We start from the raw sequence: 24,205 nt of genomic DNA on the forward strand, positions 1-24,205 counted from the left end.
CAGTCTATTGTCTAAACTGGAGCACTTTCAGGAATGAAAGGGAGCGGTCTTAAATACTACACTGGGAGAGCAAACACCAACTGGGGCTCTTCCGGGCAAACCGGGATGTACGTTACCCTACTTATCACCGCTTCCTAGCTGTGCGGATTCGGGCAGTTACATAACCTCCCTGAATTGTGGTTTCTGCATAAAAAAGGCTAATGTCTTGTGCCTGCCTCCCAGGGCTGTTGGGAGGGATTAAAGGAGTGAGGTAAACTATGTGAAAATTCATGGAACAGCCCTCGGCAGAGAGTGGCGTTTGCAGGTTTGTTCTCCTCCTGTGAAGAAGTGGGGTCCCTGTTCTTAAAAGCAAGCAAGGACCTGTCCACTTGTTGGGAGTCCTCACGGTGGGAGAGCCCAGCGAGGGTGCGTATACAGCTGGAGTCAGATTCTAGCCCTTGTGTCCTCCACAGGGCTGATGGGGGAAGGTGGTAGAGCCCCAGGACCCCCCAGCCCCCATCCTCAGGCCTTCCTGCACCTGGGGAGGGTGGGACAGTGAAAGGTCCTAGGCTGGAACTCTGGTAGACTTGTCCCCCACCTTCCTTCCGCGCCATGGTGATTTCTGTGCACGAAGACCCCAGTAGGGCCCGGTGGCTTTGCTGTCATGGGCTCTCTTTGGCTGCCGGGGGCACACACAAAGTCTGTGTGCTTCTGTTGTCCTGAGATTGCCCCACGTGGATGTGATGCGGCCTCATTCCACCCCCAACACCCCCCCCCCCCGCACCCCCTTGTCCTCCAGCAGGGGGAATCTGAGAAGGCTGGAGGCTGAAATGGAGGAGGAGGCCACTTATATTTTCTGTGCCTGTTCCTGGGGCCTGATGAATTGACCAGAGCCTGTTCCAACCCAGAATTTCTTAAAGAGGTGGGTGTGGGGCCCTGCTCTGCTACTGGACCCTGGGCTGGCCCCAGGTTCCTGCTGCGAGGTGGGGTTAGTGTTAGGGTCAGAGTCGGCTCCCTCTGCATGGCCCTTCTCCACCCCCACCCCCCCCCCCCCCCCCCCGGCCCGGGAGATAGGGGCACTCCCCAGAGATAGCACTCTCCAGGATCTGGGCAGAAGAGGCCTCAGGAAAGGAGCAAGTTAGGTTGGAGCCAGGAAGTGAACCAATGTCTCTGTGCAGAGCTGCCCCGTCACCCCCCTGAAGATGCCACAGGTGGATGTGACTTCCGGCCAGACACCCTCATGCATTGTCAACATTCCCAGGTGATCCTATCCCAGCAGCCTCAGCTACAGGCTACTTTTGTCCTGTGTCCTTTCCTCACCCAGAGGAGGTTCTTCTGGCTGTTCGAGTCAGAGCTGGCTGGAAAGATGGTTTCTTTCGAAATGTCAGCTCTGGGGGCGCCTGGGTGGCTCCGTCGTTAAGCGTCTGCCTTCGGCTCAGGTCATGATCCCGGGGTCCTGGGATCGAGCCCCGCTTCGGGCTCCCTGCTCCGCGGGGAGTCTGCTTCTCCCTCTCCCACTCCCCCTGCTTGTGTTCCCGCTCTCGCTGTCTCTCTGTCAAATAAATAAGTAAAATCTAAAAAAAAAAGAGAGAGAGAGAAAGGAAGGAAGGAAGGAAGAAAAAGAAAAAGAAAGAAAGAAAGAAAGAAAGAAAGAGAGAAAGAAAGAAAGAAAATGTCAGCTCTGGAAGACATCTTGAGAGAACAGAGCTCAGTGCTCAGCAGAGTCCTGCTGGGTCAGTCTCCTCCGTTCAGTGTGGAGCCCGAAGCCCCAGGTGGCAGTCACGGGAGCAGGAAGTCAGTGTGCAGCTGAGGGCTGGCCCTCGGGGTGGGTGCAGGCTCCACAGCGCTACTGAGCCTCTGGGCAGAGGCCACAAGGCTTCTAGCCACATCCCGCCTCAGGACCTTCGGCCCAGGCAGGGCCTCCTGTGCTCCACTCTCCTGACTAAGGTCCAGGAGAGAAGTGGGACGCCAAACAGGTCACCAAGATAACTTACAGCTAAGAAACGAAAGGTCTCCAAAAATGAGGCACTAAAGCTCCAAAAAGAGGTGCAAAAATCCCACGTTAAGACTTTCTGGCCAAGCAGCCTACCTGGGGAAAGTCTTGAAAAGTGAGGCCTCCCTAATATTAACCACAAACAGCTCCTGTATTCTCACCAGTAGAATGTCTGACCATTCTCTTGTTGGCCCTAGATTTTGGGATATTATCCAGCGTTGGCAACTTAAGTGGCAGAAGAATGGCATCTCATTGTTCTAATTTATATTTGTAACTGGGGAGACTGTGCGTTTTTCACATATTTGTGGGCCATTTGTACTTCTTCTTCTGGGAAGAGCCTGTCACAGCCTCTGTTCATTTTTCTACTGAGCTGGTTTTCTTTTCTTCTAAATGACTGATATAGGTACTCTGTATTATGGATATTAGTTCTTCGTCAGATATTTTTCTCTGTTATTTGTCTTTTAATTTTGTTTATGTCACCTTCTGCAGAGTTTTACAGTTTCACAATGTCCCATGCATGTCTCTTCCTGCGGCTTCTGTGTTTCATGTCGTGCTTAGAATTTCTCTCGCTGAGATGATTCAACTGCTGCTTCAGACGTTCTGAGAAATGACGGCCACAAGGCTTGCAGTGGCAGCAAATCATGCTTATTCAAAAGAAAATGTTTATTTTAAAAATAAGAACTGTCACCCCAAGCATTTATTCAAATATTAATAGTTATGGGTAAAAATTATAAATGGTATAACAAAACTAGCAGCTTTATATTCACAGATGGTGAGATGCTGACAAACAAGAAATAAGATCTATGTACATTGAGATTTGGTTGTTATGAAAATGCATATGAAGGCTTAAGAAACGGTCTATTTATAGGCTGTGGTGGAGCCATAATCCCCAATTTTCTAGTGGCTCCTGATGCTGCTTGAGAACCCTGCACAGAGGAATGGGGTCCAAATATGTTGTAGGATTTACTTTTAGAAGATGTCTTTCTGCACACGGTGGATCCCCTAAAAGGTGACAAAGAAAAGAGAATTAAAATGTTAAATAAAATCAGAAGTGAACTTGCTCTCCACCTGCGCAGAGCTCTATAATCAGTCTGCGATTTTCCTTGCTCTTCTGTGTCTCTGTGCATTTCCTGCCTATAAATCCCCTGGAAGTTTCCTTTACAGTTCAAGGAATAAAGGACTGCTGCCCTTCTCGCAATTCTGTCCTCAACTTGTCTTCTTAAAATGGCAAGGACTGTTTCTTAATTTTAGGACTTGAGACCAACCCCCTGTGCCTGCTCCCCACCCACACCATTACGGCTGAGAGATAAACCCCTCCCTCTGGACAACAGAGCCCAGATCCACAGTGCTCAATCTATTCTGCCCAAGGAAGGGAGAATACCTTGATTTAAGGTCCCAGATGCCCGGACGATAGACACGGTGGAGTTACGGTGCTTGCCCAGCTCAGAGAAAGGTAGCTTTGTGGCTGAGTGGAACTGGGGTCCTGCTTTCTGCCTAGTGGGGTGGCAGCAGAGCACAGAGGGGAGACTCCTCCAGGTCAGCAGCCCCAGCGCCGGGAGGGGGGAGGGCGGCAGATGCGGCCCCCGGGGGAGGCGCCTGGGTCTGGCACCTTGTCAGGGTCGCCAGCAGCTCGCTCTCTTGCCCTCTCTCCTCTCCTACTCGCTGCCTTTAAAACCAGGCAAAAAGCCCCACCACAGCCTATTACAAAGTCCTGCCAGCACCTCACTGCCCCCCACCCCCCGCCCCCAACCTGAAGATACCAGCTCTTTTTCTCTCCGCTATTGAAACGAAAGAAAAGAGCCACCGGGCTAGCATTTTACAAGGATAACGGGAGAAGCCTTTCCAAACTGCTTGGGTTATTCCCCATGGCTTGTAACGGGGCTGAGTCTGTGCCCAGAGTTAAATCGGTAACATCAGGGCCTGCAAGCGGCCTCCCATCTCTGAATGTAGAGGCCGGGGTCTCAGGGCCACCCATCGGCGCTTAAGGCATTCTGCTGGGCCGGGGGTGGGGGTGGGGAGTGCCTTTTTTAACATTTTTAAACTCTTGCTTGAGGGCAGTTTTACTGCAGAACTGGCAAAGATCTGCTGCACCCAGCCAGAGAAGCAGCCTTAAATTTCCCTACGCTGATTTCCTGCTGAGAAATTAAGCCCTGAGTGAAAACCTGCTGTTTATGTTGATTTACAGAACGAATCTGCCAACAGCGGTCTCTGGTGCCCGGGCCAACCATTTCACGCCCACTCTGAGAGCCCAGAACACAACTGGTTCATTGTGTGTTATTCGGAAGATGTAAAGCTCGGAAGGTAGGGCGGGGAGTTAAGGTCTCTGGCACAGAGCCACGGTATTCCGGGGCTGCCTCTCAGCCAGGTGAGCAGCCCGGAAGTGGTGGGAAACGGTCACAGTGGTTCAGCGGCGACAAGGGGAATGCAGCACGTGCACGAAGAGGCTGCTGCCGAGGGTCAAAAAAAAAATTACAAAACTCCCTGGTTTTGGGCCAGAAGGGATTAGAAGAGAATCCCATGGTAAACACGTAGGTTAATTAACAACTAGCATTCAAATCAGTACTGGCTTTTGGGGAAGTGTGAGTTTTACTACTTCTTCCTAGATTAGGCTCGAACCCACAGGGGGAGGTGCTTCACTCTTACAAACAGAAATTGGAAAAACTGCAAAGGGAGCCAAGGGCAATGAACACTGAAATATGGCGTGCTCTGTTCGAACAAGAAAGAATGGGAAGATCACAGTCATGTGTAAGGGAGCTCCACGGGCAACGTGCAGAAATGAAAGCACTCTGGGTGGGCGTGGGTGAGCCAGAGGCCGGTCCTACCTGGGCTGGGAAATTGAGACCCAGCTGGGAAAAGCCTCACACAAGCCTTTCCCAGGCCAGGTCTCAGCTTCCTCCTCATAAACCCCGGGGGGGGAAGGGGGGCTGGACCAGACGCCCCCCCCCTTTTTTTAAGATTTTATTTATTTATTTGACAGAGAGAGCGAGAGAGCACAAGCAGGGGGAGCAGAAGAAGGAGAGGGAGAAACAGGCTTCCCTCTGAGCAAGGAGCCCGATGCGGGGCTCGATCCCAGGACCCTGGGATCATGACCTGAGCTGAAGGCAGACGCTTAACCATCTGAGCCACCAGGCGCCCCCAGACGCCTTTTAAATTCTCCTTCTACTCCCTGAGCTCCTGAGGAAATGAGTATTTCCCAAAACAGAGGAATAAATGAGGAAAATAAGAAAATGTCCCCACTGAAGAACATCTGCTGGTCACTTGCGCATGAGAAACCACAGAATTAAACTAACATTTACTAATGCCTTTAATTTCTGTACCCTGGCAGAAGGATTAGCACATACAAGATGTTTGTTTATGGGCTTAACAAGAAAATGACAATTTGGTAACATTTGCCTTCCTTTCTCTTCCCCCACTCAATTTTTTTTTTTAATCACCCAGAAGGAAAAGAGGTAGAAAAACTGCAAAAAAAAAAAAAAAAAAAAAAAAAAAAAAAAAAACACAAAAAAGCTTGCAAAAGTTTACTGGGGACTTGCTTCCTTTTTCCTGTAAGCATTTCTGTTAGGTTATGCGGTTACTCGGGGGGCCACATTCTCCAGGCTGACGGGATGGTCCCGACCCTGCCAGACCTCGCTCACCTACAAGGCAACGGCAGTGCAATTATGAAGACATAAGAACACTGCACGGATCATCGGCCAGGACCTGACAGGGCCTCGGTCCCCGCTGGTGTGCAGGGAGTGCCCCAAAGGTGCCGCATCCCAGCCCCGGGGCCAGGAAAATGTGGGAGAGGGGAGGTGGAAGACATTGCCACAGCCCCTGGAGGCCTGGCTTAACGGACCTTTTGGTTTCCTCTTCTCTGCTACCCTGCACAGGTTGGGAGGTCGGTTTTCCCAGGTCTTACGGAAGGGCAGGGAGCAGAGCAGGGCCTGGGGGCAGAGGCCTGGAGATGCCACACCAATGAAAGCAGTGTAGCAGGTACTGATGGAATCATAAAGGCAATGGAGAAACAAAACCCTTTGTTTACTCAGCTAGTATAGGATTTGTAGCATTTTAGGCGGAAAAGTCCCTTAAGAAGAGAAATTATAGGCCACCTGGGTGGCTCAAAAGGCGGAAAAGTCCCTTAAGAAGAGAAATTATAGCCACCTGGGTGGCTCAGTCATTGGGCGTCTGCCTTTGGCTCGGGTCGTGATCCCAGGGTCCTGGGATCAAGCCCCGCATCGGGCTCCCTGCTCCGCGGGAAGCCTGCTTCTCCCTCTCCCACTCCCCCTGCTTGTGTTCCCTCTCTCGCTGTGTCTCTCTCTGTCAAATAAATGAAAATCTTTAAAAAAAAAAAAAAAAAAAAAAGGAAGAAGAAGAGGAGAAATTATAAAGACAAAAAGTTTTTTTTTCAAAGGTAACCTCAAAACTGGAGACATTTTGGCAAAGTAGACAACTTGAATGATAACTTAGGAGTAAGAGATTTTAAAAAATCTGAAAAATGTTTCTGTTTTGGATTCAGTCTTAATCATTACTCCATTCACTAGAGAGGCAACATTTAACAGTGAGTGAACTTGGTGCCGCCTCGCAGCCCTGGGGCAGGACCTACCCTTTGGTCTTGGAGCCACCAAAGCTGGTTTTCCTCCTCTTAGGCCTTTGGGAGGCTGGCATTCTCTTCCTCTTTCTTTCGTTTTTCATTTTATTTGCAAAGTAGTGAGAAGATACGGGTGTTCCCTCATCGACCTCCTCCGCGCCGCTTCTTCTGATGCCTCTGTGGCTGCCCGGGCTTCCCCGCGGGGAACCGTCCTCAGCTACAAATGGACAACGCAGACGTTTGTCCCTGATGCTGTGGAGGCCCACGCGCTGTGAATGTCCACGTGGAGGAACACCAGCAGGGGTGCAGTTGGGCTGATACCCAGCTGCTTTCCTGGGGGCCTCCTGCCACATAGGTTCAAAAAATTCCACAAGAATGGACGATTTCTTTTATGTCAGAGCCCCAGAGTCCTCAACGGAAATTTACTTTTAATGTAAGGAGATCAGAATTTGTTAAAGAAGGTGGTGAGATATATATAAAGTAAGCTCTATGCCCAACGTGGGGCTCGAACTCACAAACCTGAGGCCCAGAGTCACATGTTCCACTGCCTGGGCCAGCCAGGCGCCCCAGAAATTTGTGAAACTCTTTAAGTTAACTAGAGACATCAAGTGTCTGTTGCACATGGTCTGTGTCCCTGTTATCGCTTGGGCAGTTAATCCTGCTAAGCTCTTTGAAAAGTATCAAGTGCTATATAAAAGACAATTTTATTTATCATTTAACACAGGCTGGGAAAAAAAAAAAAGCCCAATATAAGAGAAACATAACAAACTATGCTCTGTACTTCATGTTTGAGCAACGGCTACGTAGCAAACGCATGCCAGAAAACCCTAGACCCTATCATGCTCTTCAAACACAAAAAACGCTTCTTCTTGTTCCGGTTGGGAACATTTCCCATACCATGCAGGAAACGGGTCGGGAGGAAAGCGCTAGTCTGCAAAGAAGGTGGTAACTTCCACGAGTACTGGCAGCCTAAGGCACCTAAAAAGCATGAAACCTCCTTGTGGGTCAACAGGGATCCCGGCTCCATTCTCAAAGGAAGGTATTTTGGGGCTGGTCTGGCTCCCCCTTGGGCTCTGCTACTGCCCGACCCGAAGGGCCCTAATCCATGGGACCCCGTGTCCGCCCAGCGCTGGTTCACACGGGGAGGCAGTGAGGCTCTGGCAAAGCTGCCAGCCCGTCATCCTAGCTGTGGGGCTTGGCAAAAAAAAGGCTACGAAATGGGGTGTTGTGAGGACTGAATGATACAAAACAGGCCAGGCTCTTGGCACGGCGTCTGTCTCTCAGTAAAGTGGGAGCGATCATCACCACACTGTGGGCTCTTTCCACAGAGCAGCCTGTCTTATGTGGGCAAAAATCCCCTTCCAAACAAGTTACTACACTAAACAAATGTTAAGTTCCTATCAATATTCAAAGCAAGGCTCTTAATGGAATAATTACCACATAGAGGAATTTATAAAAACCCCACTTTTCAGCACTTTGTTAATGGATAAAAAACGGAAGAGGAGGGACAAAACTTGAAAGAAACGCTCACTCATTCCTCATTCTGCTTACCTTTTCCAACAGCCTTGGGAAGAAACCCCCGCCGTTTGTTACAGAAACGGGAGAAACATTGAACTTGGCTTGTCTATTGTGTCTTAACTGCATGGCCATGTGCGGGAGGAGGGCATGGACGTCACTCACACCTCCTACAAGATCTGTCTCTCGATCTTCTCGAAGTTAATGCTGTCTATGGCTCAGTGAGGAGGCTCACAATGAGGGGCCACATGACCGGCCCACCGTAACCCTTGGGGCTGTCTGCTAACGATGCGCGCCCTTGGGCAGATTCCTTCTGATAACCATGATTATCTAGCATTCCAACTGCACATTCATTTTCCCAAAACATTTAAACTCTGCTCTTACATTTTATCTTTAGACACGCTTGTCAGATAACATGTTCCTCCCGCAGATAAGGAAACCAAGCACAAAGAGGGTATTTGTGGACTGCCAAGGATAGCAGAGTCGAGATGGGAGTCCTTGGGCACTTGCCTTAACAGAATTGGAACTCCTGGGCCCAAAGATCCTTCTCTGGGTCCTACCAGCAGGTCCAGTCACGGGCGTTCCCCAGGGGGGCCTAAGCGCCAGTGTCCTCTAAGAGGTGCCTGGCACAGCACCGGGACTGCTCTGCACTTGAATGTCAGTGTGACAAGGTGGAGGAAGCATTAACACAACCCAGAAACCACAAAATTCTAATCCAGTGAGATGCATTGCTTAACATTCAAACAGGCTTTTAGAAAACACAGAGTTAGCTGTGTACCGAACCTGGCAATGTCCACTCAGAGTATTTCTGTAATACTGCCATCACTTCTGCACCATATTTTTCCAGTTTGTCTTCAGTAACACCATCAATTTGAAGCAAAACCTCAGGATCAGAAGATAAAGATTCTGTGCATGGGCATAAAATTAGGAATTTAAATTACCACCCATAGAAAACCCACTGAATTCACACTCATTCACTCATTCAGCACATGCCTATGAAGTGCCAACTCACTGCAGGGCACCAGGCACACGGGCCAATTTTCTAAAAGGCAGTGAGTGCTAACAGAGGCAGCCAACAGGCCTGGAGGACAGGAGCCCCTCGAGCAATTCCAGCAGCAGAGGTGTGTAAGTCAGGGCGGGGGGGGGGGGGGGGGGGGGGGGCGGAGAGCGAAGGGCGCGGGGGGGGGGGGGGGGGGGGGAACCGGAGGCAGGTACCTGTGCTACGAGCCTCAGAGTTTAACCAGACTTTGCTCTCGCTTGCTGTTCTCACAACAAAGACTTGTCTAGCTGCCACAGTGATGCTCCCTGTTTTTGGAGAACGCCCACATTTGTATTTCCCAGCTCCGACTGCTCCCCAGCACTCCAGACATGGATATCCTCTTCCATAAGGGCTGTCACTGAGTTCTCCCTCCGCCCCCAACCCAGCCCCGTGCTTCCTCCAGTCTCCCTATTGGGGGGGGGGGGGGCGGGCGGGGAACAAGTATTGGACTTGAGCAAGTGGGCCATTAAGAGTCCTCTGCATACAGATGGCCCATCAGTCTTGCAGCCAGACAAGCCTGTCATTTTAAAGATCACCCTGGCTGTCGCGTGGAAAACGAGCTATCAGGGAGAGAGGAGACTGGGAGCCTGGCGGGAGCCCCTGCGCGAGCAGGCAAAGATGCCGTGAACTGACAGCTCGGTACTGGACTTGGGCGGGAGAGCGATCCGGACACATTTCAGAGGCCGGGTCCGGCTCTGGGGCGTGAGGAAGTGATAATTCCTACTATTTGAGCAAAGAAAGGGCCAATCTCAAATTTGTGATTTTCACATCATTTCTATGTTTAGAGGAAAAGGAACAGACCTGTGGGACAGACCTGCAGCTTTAGGGAGGGTTAAGGAAGATGAAGTTGGACAGGCAAGCAGAAATCTGTCCCTCTTCGAAAAAGCTGTTGGAGTTTTAGAGGACTCTGTGGGAGATTAAAATGTGTCTCCTGTTCATATCTGGAGTTAGAGACCAGGTAGGGAAGTCACTAATAGCCTAGAAACAAAATGCTGTTATTTCCTCAATTCGAAGACACACGCCTTTCCACGCTGTGCCGTTCCTGAGGTCAGCATGCGTCCGACAGGGGCTGCTGGCCAAACGGCCGCCGCCACCCGGGCGCGCGAGGCCTTGTCCCGGCCGCCACACGAAATGTCTGCTGGAAGAGACCGAGAGAGTGCTGGAAAGATGACCGTGGTGCAGAAAAGCTCAGGGTCACAGGGAACGGATTTGGCACGAATAAAGCCGATGTCTGCCTTTGAGGAAAAGGCCACAATTCCCTAACTTCTTGCGAGCCACAGCCAAGTGCTTATGGGACCCGAAAAGGACGCCGGCAGCCGATGGAGCAGCGTTACATTTGCGTCCCCGAGAGATGTGCAGCCTCCTGCCGACGCCTTCTGGCATCATCGGGGGACACGCCACCATCGTATCAGAGCAGCTGGCGTGGGATTTGGTTAAAATGCCGGGGAGAAGACTGGAGTGTGCTAAAAAGTCTGTGTCACTATCGTTCTCAATGACACGAGGGAAAGACACGGACAGCCGAGTCCAAAAATAATTCCCAAGAGTCGGGCTTTGGCTATGAATTTCTCTAAGCACCTAAATCAACTTGCTTTGATTTTATGCGATTTTCATATATGCAGTTATTACATACAATAAAAATCTGTATTTAAATAAGTCAGAAACAATTCTTTCCATAAAAGCACTGTGTCAGTTTAATTAGCGTAATTTTTTCTTTCTTAATAGTCCACAAAATAACAGTGTCTGAAAACAGCATCTCAGAGTTGATGAGACGCCGTGATGACCTAGGGTGGTAGGAATGGGAATAGAACAGAGAGGAGGCATGCATCATGAGATTTCATGAAGGAGGAATGTAGAAGGTAACATGTACACTAATCAGTCAACTATGTGAAGGACTTATTTTATTTTCCAGGGGCTTTCCTGTTAGGATTCTGGTTTGAGCTGTCAGAAGCTATGGAAATAACTCAGGTCAGCACGTATTTCTTAACTCAAGATAAGCAGTGTGCTAGGTCTGGGTTCAAAGAAGCATGAAACAATGTCTTTTCATAAGGAACGTAGCTCCTTCTTGCAAAGACATTTGTACTTAACACAGCCAAACATCATAAAGCAGGCGGAAAATGAAGACAAAATCTCTGAGTGACAGCTGGTATTAGAGGTTACAATTATCCAAATCCTAACATCCGGCATTAGAGGGAGAAGTATAAAATTAAAACTATGCTGTGTGTCTGAACAACACAGTACTGTTATGTATCTTATTATTATTTTTAAAAGATTTTATTTGTCAGAGAGAGAGAGAGAATGAAAGCACAAGCTGGGGGAGTGGCAGGCAGAGGGAGAAGCAGGCTCCCCACGGAGCAGGGAGCCTGATGCCGGACTCGATCCCAGGACCCTGGGATCATGACCTGAGCCGAAGACACTTAACGACTGAGCCACCCACGCGTCCCACTGTATACATCCTAAAGACCATATTTCATCTCAAGTTCAAGTTGTTTCTTTGAGCTCTCAATTTAGAGATTAAATACAAATAATGAAAATAAACTGAGCTAGATCTATGCACTTAAAAAAGTTCCTTAGCAAGATTAACTTTTGGCTTATTAATTCATGCCACGTAACAGAAGATTCACCCATACCTACCTGCAAGCTTCTTGAGAGTGACAGTATTAAAAATATTAAAGTAGTGAACACCAAAAACTTTCCCCAGAGACTTGCAGACTTCTGTCAGTTCTCCGAGACACTTCTTCACCACCTCTTCCCTCTGAGACATCTTTGCCACTAACGCTTTCTGTTTTTTCACACTGGTGGAATTTTCCGTTTCCATAAAGTCTACCTTTGTGAGAGAGAAAGTGATCACAGGTGTGGGTACACACGCACTTGTATCCAAATGCAGGCTTCATTTAATTCTTAATTGCGTTTGTGTGCTTTTTTTTTTTTTTTTTTTTTGTATTTCTGTTATGCTAAGTAAGCTATAGCAAGCCCCTTAGGAATCGGGGCTGTGCATTTCTCATGTTTACACCTCCAGTGCCTGGCACAGAACAGCTTCTTGATACATGTTTACCTAATGAATGTATGATGATTCAGAGATCGGACGACCCGCCTGAATTTACTTTGGCAGGTGCTACATTACTTGCGTTTGATTTTAAGCTCTCTTTCCAGATTATGAGGAACCGGGTACGTTCACGTAGGACAGTATATATAAATGCAGTATCCATAAGCTTTGGAGAATACCCTCTAATTTGCAGTAATATGTTTTTGCCCACTCACATTAAGATAATTAAAATAAACATTTAGAACCTCATACCTTTAAATGCCCATTTAGTACAGTTTGGGCTTTATTTCCCAGCATTACATAGGCAATCGGCTGGTCATTGGCGTTGATATATAAGTCTTCATCCAAAATCTTGTCAAGTATCAATTTTTTAAAAAGTCTCTCGGCATTGTGTCGTGAGTAAGTAGAGCCCTTTCCAAATATCCCCGACTGCATCTTTGCCTTCTTACTCCCTGGTAAGAAGGCCCAAGGAGTTAGATTAGTAAATGCAGGTATGTCAGAAGCCGCTAGTAGGAGAGGCTGAAAAAGTCATTTATGGACAGGTCTGGATAAATGGGGTAGATAATCTGTTCCACAGGAAAACCCACAGCACAAGTACACACCCATTTCCATAAAATGAGAATATGTGAGTAGAACTCTGAAGTTTCTACGGTTCTATGTACTTTTCCTCATCTTTTTACAACATGCAGTGACCAAAACCAGCAGCAAAATAAGGCTATCATTTTAGGATGGTGCACTTACAACGTATAAAATTACATTAGAGCAGAGAAATCAAAGAGAGAGTTGACATAAACTTTAAGCACTTCATATCACTGTGCGACATTAGGATAACTGTGCACTACTGATCTAGTTACAAACAAATTTGGACAACCATTTTCACAAATACTACGTCTGGTCCTATACTGAAAGCACTACTCGTGTGCAGTCCAATTACTGAAGCCCACACTTTTTGTGACCCTCAGGGAGGAAGCCTTTATAGACTGTAAGACAAAAATACATCACTCTCGGAGACTGCGTCCTTCCCTCCTCCTCCTACTGGCTGAAAGCACCACACTGGGCTGGATCTTTGGTCTCACATCCAATCTGCTGTAATCATTAATGTCTTCATTGTAAACACAACTTTATTATAGCAATCTACTTAAGAAGCCTTGTGACGCTGATTATAATCAGAATTAACAGTTACTCTGGAAAGCTTTAGTTCTATTTTAAGAGTTCCAAATAATTACATTAGTGTAAATGTCAGATGGCTTCTGGTCACATATGCCTCATGATTCAAGTTTTCCTTCCTTTGGTGGTTTGTATCCCTGAAACATCACATTACAGGACTAGCCCTAGTACTGGGGATAACTAAGTAAGCTGGAAAAATAAATAAACTTAAATTAAATAAGGCGGGGGGGCCTGGTTTGAGTTCGAGCCCCACACTGGTTGTAGAGATTACTAAAAAAAATAAAATGAACTTAAAAAAATAAAGCTGAACCACAATTTTCTTAAAAACATGAAAGAGCTAATGAGAAACTGGGTATGTCAGAAAAATGCTTGATTTAGTAATCTTTCTAGGAAACTACATGAAAGGTGCAATCAGAGATGCAGTTGAAGGTATATTTAAAAGGCCATTTATCACATCATTATGTATAATAGAAAAATATGTCCTTAAATAAGACTACTTAAATACATCTCATCAATATGATAAAATATAAATTACTGAAAACTACCTTAGAATAAAAAAATTAAGAAATGCTTATATCTTGTTATACAGAAATGATATAAATTATATGTACAATATGATAAATATGTGATTGTGAACCAATACTTCTTAAAATATTAGCATTTTTTTCTGGAGTTACTTGTATTTTCTACACACTGCAATGTGGAGTGATCACATATCACTCTTATAATACATTATTTTATCTGCAACCCCTTGTTCCTTCTGACTCCCAAAAGAGGTCCAAACTCAAAGGCAAAAATCCAGAAAGGGGGGCGCCTGAGTGGCACAGTGAGTTAAATGTCTGACTTCAGCTCAGGGGATGATCTCAGGGTCCTGGGGAGTCCCGGGATCCAGCCCCACATCGGGCTCTGCGCTTAGCAGGGAGTCTGCTTCTGCTTCTCCCTCTCCCTCTCCCTCTCCCCCTGCTTATGCTGTCTCTCTCTCTCTCTCAAATAAATACTATCTTAAAAAAAAAGGAGGGACGCCCCGGGTGGCTCAGTCCCTTAAGTGTCTGCCTTTGGCTCAGGTCATGATCCTGGGGTCCTGGGATCGAGTCCTGCGTCAGGCTCCTTGCTCAGCAGGGAGCCTGCTTCCTCTCCCTCTGCCCCCTCCCTGCTCGTGCTCTCTCTCTCTCTCTAATAAATAAAATTCTCCCCCTGTCCTCTGCCCCTCCCCCTGTTCTCTCTCTAATAAATAAAATCTTAAAAAAAAGAAAAAAAGAAAAAAGAATCCAGAAAGGGAAGACCAGCACTAAAAGTTGCTTTTGTCTGGAGGAAAGAGCAGACCCAGAAGGAATGGTTGAGGAACTGAGTAAACCACATTCCTACACCAATCTAGGTTATTAATGTTTTAAAAAATAAATGCACCTATTAATTGCTTTATCTGTTTTTTAAATTAAAGTAAGGTATGTACATGGGAAAAATAAAATATAGTACAGAAAGGTTTAGGATGAAAAGCAACATTCCTCTGTCCCACCCTTCCCTCCCCCCATCCTCCTCTCTTCTGGAAAGCAATCATGTTTTATTTTTTTTTTTTCATTTTAATTTTTAGTAATCTCTACTCCCAATGTGGGGCTTGAATTCATGACTCTGAGATCAAGAGTTGTGCTCTTCCTGGGGCGCCTGGGTGGCTCAGTCGGTTAAGTGTCTGCCTTCGGCTCAGGTCAGGATCCCGGGCTCCTGGGATCGAGTCCCCCCATCGGGCTGCCTGCTCCGCGGGGAGCCTGCTTTTCCCTCTGCCTGCCGCTCCCCCTGCTTGTGCTCTCTCTTCTCTGTCAAATAAATAAAATAAAACCTTAAAAGAAAAAAATATATATATTATAAAAGAGTGTGCTCTTCCTACTGAGCCATTTGGGCGCCCCAAGGCAGTAAATTTTTTTTTTTTTTTAAGATTTTATTTATCTACTTGAGAGAGAGAAAGCACGCTCAAGAGAGAGCGTACACACAGGGCACAGAGGAGGGCGGGGGGAGGGGCAGAGAGGGAGGGAGAGGAAGAAGGAAAGACTCCCAAGCCAACTCACGAGCCCATCTCAGGACCGAGATCATGACCTGAACGGAAGCCAAAAGTCGGATGCCTAACCGACTGAGCCAGCCAGGCACCCCGGTCCTGTTTTATTTTATTTTATTTTTTTAAAATCTTTTTTTTTTTAAAGATTTTATTTATTTGAGAGAGAGAGAATGAGAGATAGAGAGCACGAGAGGGAAGAGGGTCAGAGGGAGAAGCAGACACCCTGCTCAGCAGGGAGCCCGATGCGGGACGCGATCCGGGGACTCCAGGATCACGACCTGAGCCGAAGGCAGTCGCTTAACCAACTGAGCCACCCAGGCACCCCCCAGTCCTGTTTTAAATAGCTTTTGTTTTCAGCTCTTCTGGTGGCCACCTCCACAAGGAACCTAAGCCCTTGCTGTCATTCCACTAGCCAGAGCTACTGCCTGACACTTACCTACTGACCCCCCACTACGTAAGATGAGGCTTCATCTCATTTAGACTACTCCCTATACTTCGCCTTGCCCCAAATTTGGCTAGTTATATAATATTGTTTAATCTACTGATTATTTTGTCAACTTAATTTTTATTTATTTTTTTTAGATTTTATTTATTTGACAGAGAGAAAGAGTGAGAGAGAGCGCGCGAACACAAGCAGCGGAAGCGGCAGGCAGAGGGGGAGGGAGAAGCAGGCTCCCTGCTGAACAAGGAGCCTGACACAAGGGCTCGATCCTAGGACCCCGGGATCATGACCTGAGCCAAAGGCAGACACTCCACCCAGGTGCCCCTATTTTGTAACTTCAGACAGAACTTGTGGTTACTCTACCTTCTACATAGGAGGTTGTGAGCACCCCAAGCCTTTTATTTATTGTACTTTTATTTTTACATCATCAAGATTAACACACCCTGTCCTGTTCTCTAAACATATTTCAGTCTATGCGTTGACTCTAACTGTTGCAGCTTGTCAGCAGTGTTTATGACAAGTTTCCTTCCCTACTTAGAAGGTCCTGACTCCCGGGCAACCCTCAGGAGAATGTCTACCGCACCCAGACAATTGGACTGCTTTTTGTACATCTTATCAATTACTCAAAATCCTGTAACAATTTCCTTTGTTTTACATTCGACCTTGGCTCTCTTTGTATAATCTTTCCCATGGAATTTCTAAATGTCTTTCTCCTTCTGTTGAGAGTTAACATCTATATTCTTTACTGCCATCAAAAAATGTCATTTCTTATTCCTTCTCACGTTGCTTGGGACCTATTTTTCTTGACTTTGTTACAATTTGCACAGACTGCTTACTGCACCGTGGATCCGGGCTTTCTCTTCCCTGGACCCATCGGTCAGCTCCCCTGTTACGGTATCAGAATGAGGGCACTCACTTTCTTTGCCTTCTAGCCTCTAGGGTTGCTGATATTAATCACCAGTTTGGCTTTGGTTTCTTTCTTTCCAAAGTTTTCAGGATTATCTCTGAAGGGGTCCAAAATATGCCCCTGTGGCATAAAAATTATTTTGAGCAGGCTTTTGAGTTCCTGAAACCTCTTATCGGCAAAAAAGCAGAGACCCCCCCGCCCGCCCCAAAACTCAACTGTCATAAATTCTCTCCCTGGGAGCAACCAAAGACGACTAATGCTTATCACTGGAGATGAGAAGTCTCCATGCCACTCCTAAACACTGTCACAAAACTATTCTATCTCCCTCTCATCTATTCTCCTAAGGGCCCACTTATCTTTCCAAAAAATCCTTTGTTTTTCTGTAAGTGTTCTTCTCCCCCTCCCTTTCTGCTATTAAGATGGTATACAAGCCCCAATTTTAACTGGCCCTTTGAGTCACACTGTGATGAAATCTGTCTTTTGTCAGTTTAATTCACAGGTCCCCAACCACTAAATCTAACAGGATGGAGGAAAAGTTTTTCCTCCCCAACGTCAATTTATTCTTGGTATTCTCAAATCTTATAAAGCATCTCCTTTGGCATTCAGTGAACATTTTAATCTGAAGGCTTTTTTCTCTTTCACTCAGGGCAATTTTCTTGTATCACTGATTTGATAACTCCATCAAAAATTTTGTCAGATTTCCCATCTCTTAAGACTTGATCTATACTTTTTCTCTCATATTTTCCATATATCTTTTTGCTCAGGTCTCAGAAAATTTTCTTGACTTTATCTTTCAACATTTCCACTAAATTTACTTTGTCAATCATTTAAAATTTTTTAGCAGCTCTTGGAATGCCTGGCTGGCTCAGCTGGAGGAGCCTGTGACTCTTGATCTTGGGGTTGTGAGTTTGAGCCCCATGTTGGATGTACAGATTACTTAAAAATAAAAAATTAAAAAATAAATTTAATTTTTTAGTTTTTTATTTTTTTTAAGGTTTTATTTATTTGTCAGAGAGAGAAAGAGAGCACAAGCGGGGGAGCGGCAGACAAGAGGGAGAGGGAGAAGCAGCCTCCCTGCTGAGCAGGGAGCCTGATGTGGGACTCGATCCCAGAACCCTGGGATCATGACCTGAGCTGAAGGCAGATGCCACCCAGGCGTCCCAAAAAATAACTAAAACTTTTAACAGCTCTTTCTCTTTGTTTCTTTTCCATAACATTCTATTATTACTTAAGTCTTTGTGAAGATTCTAAATTAGGAGTTTCTCCTCCATTCTCCCTAACGCTACTGCTTATTTTCTAAATTCTCTCTATCCTCAGGGTCAAAAACTTACTTGGTTTCTCTGATTGCCCAGTTGTATTTACCTGCAGGGATCAGGTTAAACTTTTGAGGTGGATTTCCTCTGTTATTTAAAAAAAAATTTTTTTTTTAAAGATTTTATTTACTTATTTGAGAGAGAAGCGTGAGCGCCCGGGGGGAGGGGCAGAGGGAGAGAGAATCTCAAGCACACTCCCCACTGAGTGTGGAGCCCGATACAGGGCTTGATCTCATGACCCTGAGTTCATAACCTGAGCCAAAACCCAAGAGCAAAGATGATTAACTGATTGAGCCACTCAGGCACCCTTCCTCTGTTATTTTATATCTCTTTCCCCTCAAATTCTTCCCCTGAATGGGAATATCCAGGTTTGCTTTTGGGCGAGTGGGTGGACTGGGTGGTCCCCAAATGCCACTTAGGGGCTCTGGCCCCTAACTCAGCTGCCTTTCTATTCCTTAGGCCATTTATTTCTGTTCTAGAATCAATTCCAGGCTGGCATTTGATGCAGTTCTTTCCCCATTTCTGGCTCCTCTGCTTTCACTCCCACCCCCTTGGACCCGCAGACTCAGTCTGAGGCCTCCTGATCAGTGGAGTTCTGCCTGGTCCATAGTCCCCCCTCTTCTACGACACTCGCCTCTACATTCGTTTTGCAGGTGGCTTATTGTTATTTCATTCCAGATGTCACCATGCGTCGATCCATTTCCTAAAAGATTTGAAAAATCTTGAATCTGATGATGGTCTCTCCCTGGTTCTCCATGCCCTAATGAATTGAACCCCCATTTTATTTCCTATTATTTTAATAGGGTCTCAAACCCCTTTTTACAAGACATGCTTTTACCCAGGCTGCCATCCGGAACTGGAAGTCACTCAACAGGTAATTCTCCAAGGAAGTTATATTCCACTAATTCAGATGAAATTGTATATGCTATAATAACTTCTGTGTATTTATTATTATTACTATTATCTTTATTATCGTAGAGTTGACATACAATATTTTATCAGTTTCCGGTGTACAACATAGTGATTCAACAATCCTATACACTACACTACGCTCAGCATGATAGGTGTAGTCACGTTATTACAATGTCACTGATGACATTTCCTATCCTGTACTTCTCATTCCCATGACATACTCATTTTATAACTGGAAGTCTGTACCTCTTCATCCCCTTCACCCATTTTGCCCTATTATTTGCTTTTCTGAATGTGAAAACCTCACCTTAGTAACATATAAATTCTATATAAATAATTGGTGTAATTCAATAAAGTTGATTTTCTTTCATTACTCGAGAAAGTTTTATTCTGAAATCTTTAATTTCTATAAGACAGACAAGAGAGATTTTTTCTATGTACTTGTGATGAATTCTTTAGACGTTCAATTTTATTTTTAAAAATATTTATTTATTTATTTGAGAGAGAGAGAGAGAGAGTGCGCACCTACGCAAGCGAGCACACAGAGGGAGAGGTAGAGGGAGAAGCAGGCTCCCTGCTGAGCAGGGAGCCCAATGCGGGACTCGATCCCAGGGCGCGCTGGGATCATGACCTGAGCCAAAGGCCGACGCTTAACCAACTGAGCCCGCCCAGGTGCCCCTAGATGTTCAATTTTAATTGCTATAACTCAAACAATAAAAAAGATAACTTACCCAAGAAAATGTCGACCAGCATATTCATAGTAAATCTCCCGGAAGGACCTGTATGGTTTTTATTTCTTGTTCCTTGCAATGAACTATGTTCTTGAACAAATCTGACAATATTTTTTACATCATCAGTCACATCTCTTGTCTTATAATCCTATGAGTAAAAAGAGATTACCTTCTGCTGTAATTAAGATGATACTTAGATAGCTAGGGTTTCATACTGTGGTAGTCTCGTAACAAACCATTTCCACACCAAAACCAAGATCCAAACCCAAATTTCAAATATTCTTTCTTCTCTAAGCTCTTACGTTCAGCTTGTGTCCAGGACATTAGCACTCTACGACGTCTATGTTATTACTGGGTTGCAGACACACCTCTCAGCATGCTGTGGGTAGGAGTATCCTCTGCTCCTTTTCAAACACTTCATACCCTCTAGAACAGTGCTCTGTCACTTGGGCGGTGATTTCTGGGATCAAAAACACTGTCCAACCATGCAAATGTGTGAGTTCTGATCGCCTTTGGGGCTTTGGTGTCATAGTGAACCCTTTTAATGATCTCCTGTCAGTTCCCTTTCTCCATCTCCTCACTGGTCTCCAAACTCGGCCTACTTTTTAAAGCCCCCTTTCCTGTATGGTCTGTCTGCTTTCATCCATCCTAGATCTCCAAATTAGCAACACTAACCAGCCATTGTTCTCAAAAGCAGCATCATGCTTCTGGCCTCTGTCCATGCAGCCTCCTCACCTTCTAACCCTTGTTCCTCTGCCACAATCTCACGACCTCAAGACAAACCTCAAGGTTTCTTGTCTCATTCTAACAGTTAGTAGTGATTCTCAGGCTCTATCTAGACCCATCGCGAAACAGTGCTCTGTCAGTCTCTCCAACGTCATTCCTGCCTTAATTCTTGGCGACCCAGCAGACAGATGGTCCTCCCATCTTGGCCTCTGCCATCTTGAGCTCCTCTGCCCCACTGACCCCAGCTTCCACGTATTCCAGCCGCTCACTCCCTTGGTCGCGCCTACGACCTTGGCCTCACTAAAATCAGCAACCCCTTCATTCTCTGACAGCCACCTCACGCCGTCTAGTATATTCTGATTCCAACAGCCCACCGAGCCTGACTATCTACTCCTTTCCATCCTCGGAGGCTCCCCTAACTCAGCTTAAATTCCATAGCCCCTCATTACAGTACTACCGCTCATGTACCCTCAGCTCCTTTGCCCTCAGGTCAATTCATCCCATTCGCTGACGACACACACTAGATCCAACTCTTCACCATTCTGTGCCTCAACCTCGGTAGCTGACCTTGGCTGGAGAAACACATGCAACCATGTGGAAGGTCTGCACTTTCAACACATGGCCACAAACCTCAAGCGGACCCTTTACGCGGCCCGGTCATCATCACACATCCTTGAGTCGCACTCCTCTGTTCTAGAACAGGAGTCAGCACACTGTGGCCCATGAGCTGGACGCCTGTTTCCGCACATCAAATTTTATTGGAACACAGCCATGGAAAATCGATTTATTTATTGTTTATTATGTCTGCTCTTGGGCTAAAAGAGCAGAGTTGAGTACTTGTGACAGAGCCTGTGAGTCCAAGGCCCACAAAGCCTAACGTACGCACTCTGGCCCTTTAAGATAGAGTTTGCTGACCGTTGTCCTAGGTGACGGGACTACTTCACTTACTCCTTTCTCTTCGATCCCCTCTCTTATCCTGTCAGCTGACAACCTGGCCTGCGACTTCACTGAGAAAACTGAAGCAACCACGAGAGCTTTCACAAACTTCCCTCACAACATCTGTCACCAGCAAACGCCCCACACGGTCTTCTCCCTCCTGCTGCTCTTACAGATGAAATCTCTTGGTTCCTGCCTGAAGCCAATCTCTGGACTTGCACACTAGATCCCGCCCCCCCCCCCCGCCCAACCTATTCAAGGACATTGCTTCAGTGGTTCTCCCCTCTCCTTACACATCAGCTTTTCATCCTCTGCAGGTACGTTCCTATCAGCCCAGACAGATGTCACTTCTCCTGTCTTTTCCCGAATCCACTTCCCTGCCAGTTGCTGTTTCATTTCTCTGATCCTCCTTGAAGCAAAACTTGAAAGAGTTCTCTGTATTCGTCGCCTCCAGGTTTGCCCCACTCTGCGGAAACTGTCAAACCCATCCAGCCGCAGGGACTCCTGGGGCGTGAAAGCCAGCGGCGTCTTCTCAGTGCCTTCCCACCTGGCTTAGCGGAAGCACTCCCTCCTCCCTGGGATGCTTTCGGTACGGATTCGGGCTTTTCCTCTTACCCTGCTAATTCTCTTTCTTGCTCTCCTTCTCTAGTCCCCCCTCTTCTCCTTAAACTCTTAATGTCCCCGGACTCGGTGGTTTGGTTTTCTTCTCTGTGGGCTAACCTTATACCCCTGAAGATTTCAGCTGCTCTTATGGCTCTGAATACCACCTGTACGCCAACCACTCCCAAATTGGCAGGTACCACGAGCCTCTTTTCAGAAATTCTGAATCTAACAGATACATCTAACTCAAAACACCCCAAACCGAACCGATCTGCCCTGCCAAATGGCCGTCCCGAGGCATTTTGGCTGAGGGTCAGTCACACCACCCCTCCAGCTGCGGCTCTGGCCCATCATCTCTTTCCCTGCGACTGACTCTTAGCCCTGCTCAGCTACACGCGCTCCCTTTGCTATCCGTCATGTGCCCAGGCATGGCCCCCACACCTGGGGGCCAAGAATGCCCATGTCCAGGGAGCTGCTCAGCTAACTCCCTTTTCAGGTGTCCCCTGCTCAGGCTGGCTGCATCTCTGTGGTAAGACTTCCCTGGGCCACCGCACCTGATTCTGTAGCTTGCATCCCACCCACTACTCCTGGCTCCCACACTGCTGAGCTTCACGTACCCTTACACTGTCCGTACTCAGCCTCCCGCGGCCACAACGTAAGCCCCGCAAGGGCAGGGATCTTTTTTGTTGTTGTTGTTCAGTGATGCATGTCAATCTCCTAGAACAGTGCCTGCCACAGAGCAGGCACTCAAATATTTGTTAAACGAGAACTGACACTGATCGGTAACGTCTGCAGGGCAGGGCGTGGGGGGTGGAAATGGCCGTGAATCCACAGACCCCACCCTCTGCGCTGGCTAGTGCCGCCGATCTTTGTGACTGCTTATCACACAGCATCATTACAATCATGTGAATACGGGTGTGTCTGTCCCCCTCCCGTCTATGAACTGGCCCATAACATGCTCGTCTGTGAGTCCCCGGCACCTCGCACAGGCATTTCAAATAATGTATCAAATGTGAAAATGCTCTGTAAACTGTAAAGTACGGAGACATTAAAACAGAATTACCAGGAAAGGTAAAATTAAGTACCTGATGATTGACTTTAACAACTTCTCACGGTTATTTTTAGGACAGATGATAGCAAATTCATCTAGAAGCTATTGCCATTAATTCTTTATAGTTTTTAAATAACCAATTTATAGTATAATGTTACTGACCTGATTCAAACACATAGTACACCAGTTATTGTAACTCTTCAGAATGAGAACTTCAAATATATACTGGGATTGAATCTAAATATGCTACCTGCCCATGTTGATGTTTTTGGATATTTACAGATTAATGATATTTCTAAAACATCCTTATAGTACACACATATAACCTCAATATTTTAGATAGGTCCAGGATATTTTTTTTATAGGCTTCTAATTCAAAAGCTATTCCACAGAATTACTATTAAATGTTTCTATTTCAAATTACTATAGGGAGGAAGCCATCTTTCCCCGGTTCAATCCCTGAGGGCCCATTTATGGTAACCTAACTTGTATCTAACTTTGCTAAAATAAAGTCTCGGCAATTTCCTGAATTACAGGGAATTTAAAACTTTCTTATTTTACCTTTGTTTTACAGCAATTATCACAAGAAACATCTGGGTATTTCTTACAAAAATCAGGATTAAATCCATTTTCACCAAAGTAAGCCAAAAGCTGTATTCTCCTGCATTCTGTTATATTTTCACAGTAATGCACCATACTATACAAATTATTGAAGTGAGTCTCTCTGGTATGATGGTTTCCATCTTTTTCCACTAAAAGAGGTAAAGAACAAAGTAAAAATACTTATTAGAGTAGGGAAACAGAAGAAAATATCACAGAAATATTTGGAATAGATTCATATAACTTTAAATATTAAATGAAATAAAATTACTAATAGCATTATAGATCAGTATGACATCATTCTATATCATGACCAACCTTGTACTTATGTTTATCCCTCAAATTTTTAGTTTTATAAGAATAAATGAGTAGCTGAAAAAAACTTTCAAATCTGCATGAGTCCCAATGATGAAGATCTGAATCAAATTTGCTGTATTTATCAGACAAGCATGTCCTTAGCTGGACGTCTGAAGTCAGCAGAGCAGGCCCTTACGGCAGCAGGCCAGGCACCTCCCTGGGTATCTGGGGTCCAAGTAGTTAAGCCAGTGGTTCCAAAGCCGCGTGCCAAGGAGCCCCGGGGTGCTGCAGTGAACTCACGGGGGTGTTGGCAGGGTATTTTAACTTTAAGGGAAACACAGCA

The 24,205-nt window shown here is 46.2% G+C and overlaps 1 protein-coding gene and 2 long non-coding RNA genes across 4 annotated transcripts in view; 2 read left to right on the top strand and 1 right to left on the bottom strand.

Moving 5' to 3' along the window:
• Positions 1 to 2,654: 2,654 nt before the first annotated feature.
• The window catches only part of BLM (BLM RecQ like helicase), a 90,455-nt gene continuing 68,904 nt past the window's right edge, over positions 2,655 to 24,205 (bottom strand). For both annotated transcript variants that reach the window (XM_027571201.1, XM_027571202.1), the window contains 7 exons: positions 23,527 to 23,717; positions 19,653 to 19,800; positions 12,389 to 12,588; positions 11,725 to 11,917; positions 8,838 to 8,960; positions 6,555 to 6,756; positions 2,655 to 2,974 (listed from right to left, as the gene is read on the bottom strand). In XM_027571201.1, coding sequence (XP_027427002.1) covers positions 2,797 to 2,974; positions 6,555 to 6,756; positions 8,838 to 8,960; positions 11,725 to 11,917; positions 12,389 to 12,588; positions 19,653 to 19,800; positions 23,527 to 23,717 — 1,235 coding nt within the window. In that variant the 3' untranslated portion in view covers positions 2,655 to 2,796. The remainder of the gene's footprint in view (positions 2,975 to 6,554; positions 6,757 to 8,837; positions 8,961 to 11,724; positions 11,918 to 12,388; positions 12,589 to 19,652; positions 19,801 to 23,526; positions 23,718 to 24,205) is intronic.
• LOC113909721 lies at positions 2,994 to 8,828 on the top strand. Its single transcript, XR_003515797.1, has 3 exons — positions 2,994 to 3,425; positions 4,158 to 4,273; positions 8,103 to 8,828. It is a non-coding gene; the product is annotated as an uncharacterized LOC113909721 (long non-coding RNA).
• LOC113909722 lies at positions 8,981 to 10,746 on the top strand. Its single transcript, XR_003515798.2, has 2 exons — positions 8,981 to 9,175; positions 9,332 to 10,746. It is a non-coding gene; the product is annotated as an uncharacterized LOC113909722 (long non-coding RNA).

This window comes from Zalophus californianus, chromosome 6 (genome assembly GCF_009762305.2).
Source record: "Zalophus californianus isolate mZalCal1 chromosome 6, mZalCal1.pri.v2, whole genome shotgun sequence".
Lineage (NCBI taxonomy): Eukaryota > Metazoa > Chordata > Mammalia > Carnivora > Otariidae > Zalophus > Zalophus californianus.